The sequence below is a fragment of the Ornithodoros turicata genome, unplaced genomic scaffold, assembly GCF_037126465.1.
Source record: "Ornithodoros turicata isolate Travis unplaced genomic scaffold, ASM3712646v1 Chromosome24, whole genome shotgun sequence".
NCBI classification, from domain to species: Eukaryota; Metazoa; Arthropoda; class Arachnida; order Ixodida; family Argasidae; genus Ornithodoros; species Ornithodoros turicata.
The window spans coordinates 927,493-937,257 of NW_026999345.1; the positions used below are offsets into that span (position 1 = coordinate 927,493).

At 46.0% G+C, this 9,765-nt stretch overlaps 1 protein-coding gene across 1 annotated transcript; it reads left to right on the top strand.

Annotated features, from left to right (window-relative positions):
• The first annotated feature begins 6,074 nt into the window (after positions 1-6,074).
• Positions 6,075-8,405, top strand: LOC135373370 (putative nuclease HARBI1). The gene is made up of 4 exons (XM_064606587.1): positions 6,075-6,258; positions 6,779-7,048; positions 7,514-7,627; positions 8,368-8,405. Exons 1-4 carry the CDS (start codon positions 6,075-6,077, stop codon positions 8,403-8,405), a joined length of 606 nt encoding a protein of 201 aa, XP_064462657.1.
• The last annotated feature ends 1,360 nt before the right edge of the window (positions 8,406-9,765 follow it).

Sequence of the window (9,765 nt, forward strand, 5' to 3'; positions counted from 1 at the left end):
TTCTAAGCTTCTGCTCTCGAAGAATGCGGCTGCTTCCAAGAAACGCTCCTACAGACCATCGGGGGTAGAGGCAAACACAACAAGTCATCCGCAAAAGCTAGGGAGTCGACCATCAAATTGTCACTTCTGAAGGTGACGTCCCCTTTCCCACTGGTAAGGAACGAGTCCAACACCGAACTAAAGAGTAGAGGAGAATGGGGGTCACCTTGTCGCACTCCCCTGCTTGGCTTAGCCAAGGATGTAGCCCCATCGAAGCTCAGCACACTCGTGTTGTTTCGATACGAGTATTCTACATAACTCATAAATTCGGGAGAGAAACCACGTAGCCGTCCAGCCCCCAGAATTGCCTCCAGAGAGACAATATCAAAGGCTCTTCTTAAGTCAACACTTGTCATATATAACGGTCTACATTTGTATCTTGCCTCGTGGAGAACAGTTGCCAAAACCATATTGTTCTCAGCACACCCATCAACAGGCTGGAACGCACGCTGCCGAACGTCAAAATCCACAGCCACTGATAGACGACGCGCCAGCACTTTGTGGAGGAGTCTTAGTAAAATCGGGGCCACTGTTATAGGACGAAAGTCCTTCGCTTCCTTGGCTACAGAGTTTTTAAGAATGAAAATTGTCCTAGATCCCAACAAACACACTGGGGGCCTGCCATACAGCATAATCAGATCCAAGATTGTCTGGAGAATGATCACTGGCGTTTTCTTGAGCTCACTTGGTGTAAGACCGTCGGGACCTGAAGCGCTCCTCGGATTTGTGTGCGCCATGCGGATTTCTTGTGCAGAGACCAGTCCGAAGGGATCGATCATTTGAAGGGAAGGGGTGCACTCGTTTCTGTCAGGTACTGCCAAGGTAGTCAATTCCATGATCCTCTTCCATTCATCTAGGATAACAGTAGGATCCTCAACCTTCACATCATTAGGCCCATCTAAATTGCGCCTAATACACTCAGGCTGGCGTTTCTTAAACAACTCTTGAGTCCTTGCATAGGCTCGCTTTTTCTCCTTCCGCCTACTGACTGTAGGGTTGCAACAAGCTGGTGGAGGGCGTCGGGTACCTCTGGTGGCAGGGAGATCTCTAAAAAAGACTTCCCGCAGGTAGTCATTCAAAGGGGGCCCAAAGTCATGTCCTTCCATTGCCAAAGACATAATTTCCCAGAGCCTATGACCCTGGAACCCAGTTGGTGGACTTCTTTCTGTACGCTCCCTTAGCACAGCCGAATCTTCTCTGCCGAGCTCACTGGAACGATGTGCTCCGCTTCCTGCAACACCTGCTCACCAGGGATATCCTTTTTCAAATGTAACGTCACCTTTTTCAAGTGTAACGTCACTTCTTTAATGTCCACCACGTAATTCTGCGTGTTCTTGTCGCTGGGGGCCGATATGAGTTTAAATTCGTCGTTGTTTAACAAGGAAACGACGCGAATTTCAACGGCAGGTACCATCAGGCGCGGCTGTTGAAACAGGGCGGTATTGCTCTGTCCGACCAGGTTAAAGTATTTTCCACCCTTCGTCGCTTACTAACGTTGCTTCGGACCGCGAGACGAAACATCGTAATCGTTTTTTTTAATGTTCGTCGTCCTCGACAAAAAATCCAGCCGCGTGCACTGTTTCTTGAGCCAGGGACGTGGAATAAAGCACGGCGTCCAAAATACTCCTGCAGGCGTACAACTCGTTGGCACTGACGAGCTTGTTGTTCGCATAAACGGTAACCATCTTAAACATGCCGCTCAACAGATGGTTAATTGGGAAAACGACATCTTTCTCGTTCATTTCTTCCCCGTCGTCACAAACAATGCGCGTGGTCTACGACACGAAGCTGCCGTAGAGATCCAAGTGCGCCCTTTGCAAATTTTGAATAGAAAATTCGAACAGTCTATTATTTACTCCGTTGACCGGATAAGAGTTGGTACGAAGTATCTTCCACTCCGTATTGAACGGAAGGGGGTTCGAATATCATCACGTCACTCGTCAGACAGAGTGGCGACTGTTTTTTGTATTTCGTTGACGTCATGATGGACGGAGCGCACAGCGGATGTGTGACCTTCATGGCGTACCAAAGATATCTGCAGGTGCGTCGTGTGTTGGCACCTTTTGTTGTCTTTTGCGGCATTTCTTTTTATTGTTGTTTCCAGAGCCCTCCATGGAATCCAGTACGTCTCTCCCCGTTCCTATAGCCGTCTTTTTTACTGCGCGCGATATTCCTTCGCCGTCGGCCAAATTCCGCGCCAAGCGCTTCAACGTTCTCTTGGCGATCGGTTTTATTTGTTGCCAGATGGGAACGATAAACCTGGATATGTTACTCCACACACCGCCCCCTCGTTGGAAAAGGGGTCCCGTGTACACGGGAATTATTTTAGGGGAATTACGGTACATATTTGAAATGGAACGTTAAATTGGTTCTACCTTCGGACCGCAACGGCAAACGTCTTCCCGTTTCGTCCGCGAGAACAATCGTCACTGAGGGAATTTCGAATTGAGACAGGTTAAAATACTGGATGTTATCTAACGTGTAGGTGACGACGTGCTTGTCTTTCTCGTAATAAAAGGGTAGTATTTTTTATATCGTTTTTTTTCTCGCTCTCCACGTACGTGGATTCTACGGTATCCGTGTAGACGATTATGTTGTGAAACGAGGGTTCCAGGAGTACCTCGACGGAGCTCGTGGCGTCGTCGTCCGTGAACAGGGCAAGCGATTCGAAGCCCAAAAGCACGACCAGGTACTCGGAAAGCCTCAAGGTGGAGGTGCCCTCTGAAAGCCGAACTTTACATTTCTGTTTGGTTCCGTCGAATCTGAAGCTCGCGCGTTCGCCTACGCGCTGGTTAATCGCATCCAGAAGTGCTTGCGGCGTCGCATAATAGCCGGGAGGGAGATGTACTTGCAAAGATCGAGGGATTTTCGTCTTGATCGTGAAAGAACATTGGCGCGCTACGGGAAGAGAGACGCGCAGTGTTTCTCCGTGTCCCTCGACGGGTGTGAGCTGTAGCAGGTTTAAAAGGGGTTCCGGTACGTGGAACCCTTTCGGCGTTTTCAGAGAGTAGACGTTATCTGCAAATTCTAGCAAGGCGTCCAGCTTGTGCGTCTGGAAATACTTGTTGAGTGTGTTACGTAGGGACGTGGTTTCCGAATTCAAAGTGACGTCGCCCAAAAGCGACGGGTGGGGCGTGCTCCAAGATGGGGGTGTCTTCGCGTTCGCTCAATTTGGGAGGCTTTACTGCACGACCTGCTTCGCGTGAAGCTAGCGAGGCGTCGAGCGCCCGTGCGAGCCGAGGGTCCAATTCCACGGCTTTCACGTCTACGGGTAAGACGAAGTCGTACCACGATTTATTTTACGCGAAAGAAATGTTAAATTCCAAAAGGGCTTTTCCCAAATCCCTCTCGAGATCCGAGGTGACACGATAAGTTCTTCCGGCTTCGACCGTGTCCTCGATAGAAACCTCAATTTTTGCATCTTGCCTTCGTACCCGATATTTAAAAACTTCGAGGGAAACTTATCCTGCTGGCGTTCGACAGGAGGTGGACGCAGATGTCTGACGTCATTTCCCAATCTTGACCACGCCGCTGCTCGGAACCCAACTGTCGTGTTCTTTGGCGTAACCGAACCAAGGAGGAGCTCCTGACGGTTCACTTTCTTCTTTCTCAGTACTTTCGTGACCGGCCAAGGCTGGTTGGTGTCTCGGGTTACGACGAGTACCTCATCGGATCGTAGAAAGATCCCTCCACTTCGTTACCTCGGTAATCTTCCAGGAGCACAACGGGAGAGGAGGTGTCTCTCAAGCAGGAGACGGTGAAAATCTGAGGCGGCCAACTCCCTTCCGAGCTCTTATGAAAAAAATTTCTGTGTAGTAGGACCCTCACTTTATCCGCCACTTTGAGCTTCTTTTTCACGGAGGGTACGACGGGCTTCCCATTTATCTTATTGAACAGCTCCAATTCGTTTTCAGACGTGACTTCGGACGGGCTGATGCCCACTGTCCTTTGTTTGGTGTTGTTGTAGTCGCGCATGATCTTGGGAAGCACCGAAACGAAGTGGTATTTTCCGGTTACTCTAAAATAGTGAAATATTTTGTCGCGTAAAGTGCGTATCACCCGTTCCGCCTGCGATGCCTTGATTACGGGAGAGAAGGTGGAATACATGTGGACCTTCTTTCGTTATAGCTACTCCTTGACGGTCTTGTTATACAATTCCCCTCCTGTGTCGCAAGAGATGTGTGTAGGTTCGTTGCCTCCCCGAAAAACTCTAATCATGGCCCTTTTCATTTCGGCGGGACGCTTCGTCTTTAGCGGGAGAGAGAATGTAGCGGTAGCCACCGTTGAACCTCTTGTATGTTTGAAAAGTCGGCGAGATCCATTTGCCACACGTCGTTGATCTTGAGCGCGATGATGCGTCTCCTATTAAACTTTCTTCTCAACGGATGGTGTAGCGTGTAGGCGTCCAGCTTTCTGAGAATGGCGAGAGCCTTCTTTGTGCTCATGTGACGTGCTTTTCTATAGCGGTCCACTCCCCCCAAACCACCATTTCTCACGAGAAACCTCGGTTTCTCATATCCCTCCATAAGTAGTCCACGCAATGGAGGCTTGCTCCTGCTGTTGAGGCTCGCGAGATTTGGGCAGAGAAATCAGGCGCAATAGTTTCGAGACTTTGGATAACCAGGAAGGTTCTTCTCCTGAAGGAAGTTTCTTTCAGGAAGTGAAGGTTTTTATTGTCGTAGGGGTTGAATCTGTACTGCTTGAGTATGCAATACAGTGCTTGCAGTATCAGTTTCACTTTGACGTCGTCACTCTCCTTCGAGGAAAGATTGTTTCCGATGGAGGAGCTGCTCACTTCAATTCTCTTGGCCATTGGCTTAGAGGTTCAACACGGCAGAAAGCAGGAGAGGAACCACCGAAGAAAGAACGCCCTGTCCTCGCTGCTGAGACAGATAGCGCTTCAAACGTTGTGGATTCTTGTGAATCTTTTTGTAGGCGAGCCGTCGTAAGAAGCGTTTGTGCTTCTTCAAACGCGCGAACGTGCCTGCAGCTAGAGCCACCTTTCTGTTCAATACATTGAGGCAAATTTCGGAGAGGTGTTTCATGTTGGACGAAAAAGAATGTCTCACGACGTCGCGACGGCGCGGAGGGGGTAGAGTGGAGAGTACTTTGAGTAAAGTGTGGTGAGGGGGGACATTCATTTTCGGAGCGTAGATATATTGACGTTCACCCGTAAAGATATTGCTACGCAACCTGATATCCTCGTGCGTATAGTTGTGAAGATTCATGAGTAAATAAGCATGAGGCGACGACATCGCTTGTTTGTATGCGTCCAGAGAATACTTCAATATTTTTCTGCCAAATAGCTGTTGCCCGAAATGTTCCATCTGGTGCACGCTGCGCATGGTGCGCCACAGGACGACGTAACTGGCGTTGTAGGATATAGTTCTAAATGGGCTACTGTCGAAAAAGATGTTTTGAACGAGTAAGAAGATCGACGCGTTGGCGTGGTGAGAACCCCGAATGAAAAGATCGGCCACCTCCTTCAAGGAACCGGCGTCGGTCATGTGATCGTGGACGACGATCAGCGTTGCGCGCGACGTGTCCCACTGTCGCGGTAGCTCCTTGGTAAATTTTACAGAGTCCCCAAATTCGTCCTGCATGCTCGGCGAAGCATATTTCTGTACGTAGAATATCTGTGATGGAGGCTTGTCCACCACGTTGTTGAGGTTCCTCAGCACGTTCGCAACGAAAGTAGATTTGCCGCACATGGAGGGGCCGCTTAAGATTCACCAGAAAGGGTGACAGAAACGAAAAGATTTGGGGGAAGACATGTTGCGTGCGGACACGTCGCACGAAGTAAAAGAAGAGACTGAGGACGCGTTGCTGGCGTGCTCCGCGTCTCGCCATGGCCGTTGTTGCTATAGCGACCGAGCCGGCACGTGTCCTTTGTCATCACAGCTCCCTGAAACGCTGTTGCTGGCCACGACGCCACCGTCACAGCGCGGAGAGGAGGTCATCACGAGACAGCGAATGTTTGGTGGCGTTCAATTTTTTGCCGTTTGCATGCGTTTGCTCCACTTGTCGTCGTAAACATGGCGGACTTGTATCTGTTCCTCGCTGATGAGGGTATGTGCAGAACTGAAGAAACTCGAGTGTTTCGCCAGCATCGCGACGCTTTCACGGCACTTTCCGAAGAGGAATTCATTGTGAAGTTCCGGCATTGCAAAGACGCCGTGAGAGAAGTGTGCGAGGCTGTGGCAGCGGATTTGCAGAAACGTAGTACCGCTTCATTCATACGCATATGAAGAAGAGGGCAAAAAGCGACTGCTTTGTGGTCCACAGTCATTATTGGACTCCCCCTAGAACCGTGTAGAGATGATGTGTCATTTGCAAATGTTCCAATGAAATGAAATCTACCCATGCTGCAATTTAGAATTGGATATGGTGTTACCAATCAACGTGTACGCACGGAGGACCTTCAAATACGATCGAGCTGACGATGACAAACGTCATGTTGACATGACGGATAAAACTGCGTAGACACAGGCGAGTTGATGGATGAACTACATAACTGCAAACATGAGCGGGGCAAAAATACATACACAGAACGGCATAGCAGCTCTGTGTCGTGTTCTCCGTGTGTTTTTCGTGTACTCGTCGGACAATCATTCACACCGAGGGGAAAGACGAGGGGAATTTGGCGTTACACTGCGTAGTGTACATGTTGTGCTCGTTTATCGAATACAATAACGAGTATGTGCATTTATGATAATTTGCTTGATATTTCAATGTGCAGCGCAACAGTGGCGTAGCACTACGCTTCCTGTGGAACAAAGGGTGCTTATGGCACTACGGTTCTTTGCTACGGGTGCGTTTCTGGGAAATATCGCAGAAGAGGAGGATTTCCTGACAAGCAAGCGACCAGTGTCGGAGTCAATTCATGCCGTGAGCTCGGCCATCATCCAGAACTTGGCACCACGGTACCTGAAATTCCCAGCGACCGCTGAGGAAAAGTTGATTCTGAAGCGGCAGTTTTATGAAATTGCAGGCATACCTGGCTACCTTGGTATATACTTTCAACACTGTTTGGACAAATATAAAAACATGTTTTTATAGCTTTTTGCATGCTCCACATTTTATTGGCTACCCAACAATCTGCACCACAATGGGCAGCTCACTTATAAATTTCGAAGCAATTTCTGTTTAAAATAAAATAGTTCCAGTTGTGGTTTCTCTCAAAGTATTGGTTACTTTTACTATGTTTCTTCTCCTATTGTCTACCGTACTCAGCACAGAGGAAACTGTCATACAGCAAAAAGGAGGTCCATAAGCAGCACTACAGGAATTGCTGTTCAGAATGCGTTTGCAGCTTACCACCTTTCTAGAGTTTCCTCACATTTTGACTTTTTTAATCCCATTACACCTTAGTTCCAAGATGCATCTGCTGGTGGTCTCAGTACATTATACTATCTTGTATATGTACTTCCTATGCCGAAAGAATACGCTGAAGCAGTGCATTTGTACTTTTCAGGTGCAGTCGATGGAAAAATGATTGCTATCATTGCACTGAGCACAAAGGACAAACGCTTTGTGGACGGCAACTATTATTGCCACAAGGGATATCACGCACTCAATGTGCTTGGGGGTATGCAAATCGTATATGGTGAAATAGTATATCTAGGTCACACTACGTATCAAAAAGCAATTCTTTAACTCACTGAATCATAAATAATTATTTTTTGTACATGTCGCTCCTCAGGCAGTGGGGTTGTTTAATGACATGGGAAAATATATTAACCTCTCCTCATAGTGATCTTCTCCTCCATAAAGACATAAAATCTTGTGTATCAATATACTGTTTGTACACATTTCTGTTCCTTCTGGACTCTGCCTATTCTTCACATCAATAACTGAGGCAGATACAGAAACTGAGAAAAACTCAGAAGAGCTTGTAACATGTATGTGGTGGCACAAATGTAATACCGTTATGCTGTTCACCATTGTGCCTTAATGGACAAAGACATACAGACACAACATGAACAACTGAAGACTCATAAGCAGTATGTTGTGGATTATATGCATGTAAATGTCTAAAAAAAGTTTTATAGGTTTCAGATTCAACACGTCGTGTTCTGTACGTGAATGCACGGTACCCAGGTAGTTGCCACTACTCTTCTATATGGGGCATGTGTGAACTGCGCCGTCAAGGACCAGAGTTATTTAGTGGCGGTGAATGACTTTTAGGCAAGTACAAAATTCATCTTGACTCAGGGTTATAGTAGAAATAAGAAAGTGTAGTTTCCATTTTTTAATGAACTATTGCTTTAAATGAAATACTGCAGTGCAGACAGCTCTGACATAGACATTCCTGACGTGTCTGAACAGGGATGGTTGTTATCAAGGGGACTGTACAAGAGGAATGAAATTATTAGGCAGTATTTTTTATGTCGTTAACTTAATATGTGTCATCTGCCTCTTGAGTGTATCATATTTCCGATTAGTTTTAAAAAATTGAAATGGTTGTCAAGCCTTCTGTTGAACATGAGAGAACTGATGTTCTGAGGCTGGAACACATAGAAAGGACCAATTCATACAAAGCCTCAAGTGCATAAGAAATTAACGATGAAAGTGATGATAGTTCAAGCCTTCTGTGTTGACAGTGTACTGTCGGTAGCTCACTCGGGTGTCTACAAAAATATTGTCTTTTAATTCCCTGACTTTTCAGGTTTTCACAGAATATTTTAAACAAGTTCCTTGACCAAAACAAAAGAACTTCTAGGTTTGTCACACTGATCACTCAAGCACGTCAAAAATATGTTACTCCTTATTGTTGACGAGGACTGATTTTTTCTCCAGTAGGTAGTCCTCTTACAGTGTATTGTATGTTACTTCTGTGTACTTGTTATGGGGCTGTCCTATGTGCTTGTCCCTGCCTTCAACAAGTTTTTCGCATCTTAACTGACTTTTCCAGTTGCATCAAAATCTCCTGACAATTGCTTGTTTTGCAAGTTGGTAGACACCCTGCTCACAGACAATGTGCCTTAATGACAATTTTGTCTTGTAGCATATATTTTGAAGAATATCTGACAATTTAAAGTAGTGATAACTGCAACAAAGACCGTTAATCTTGATGAATGAATGAGAGTCTATATTTCAACTTGTTATCTGTGCTTTCGAGGCCAAACTAACATTGTGTTCGTGTCTGTAAATGAAGTATTGTTTAATGTATATGCGGAAGAAGAATCACGTATGACTTTGGTTTTCATAGAGTGTAGAACATAATATGCGGTCATCAAGGAGCCTATATTCGCCATGCAATGACCACTGCCTGTGTCTTGTTCAGGATATTTTGAAACACACTTTATAAAAAGAGATGCCACTATTCAGCAGTATACATTTGCAAATTCTAGGCTGTCCTTTAGGTTCTTTTCAGAATATGTAAATTTGTCCTGCTGTGCATGAACACTTACTTGCACTGGGATGAATGTTGCTATTCATAGACACAAAGGTCATACTATTGCATGTTCAGTGCTCGCTGTCTTTACAGCTTTAATCTGAAATAGTCGCTGATCGGAGTGATAGCCTGTGTGTGGAAATAAATCACTTGTGATACCATGGATGAAATTACATGTATATGAACACACAAAATGTGATATAATGCTGTTACTTATGCAGTTAGCTGTGTGTCATACTACACTAGTAGAAAGCTTAAATATTTTGTCTACCTTTTCCCCCTCTTTCTTTTTTTTTTTCTTTTTTCACCCAGAACAGCAGTGAAAAGTT

Coding starts and splice junctions, on each gene's coding strand:
- LOC135373370 (XM_064606587.1), top strand. CDS start 6,075: ATGGCGGACTTGTATCTGTTCCTCGCTGATGAGGGTATGTGCAGAACT. Junction 7,049..7,513: donor AGGCATACCTGGCTACCTTG/GTATATACTTTC, acceptor TGTACTTTTCAG/GTGCAGTCGATGGAAAAATG. Junction 7,628..8,367: donor CGCACTCAATGTGCTTGGGG/GTATGCAAATCG, acceptor GTGTCTGAACAG/GGATGGTTGTTATCAAGGGG.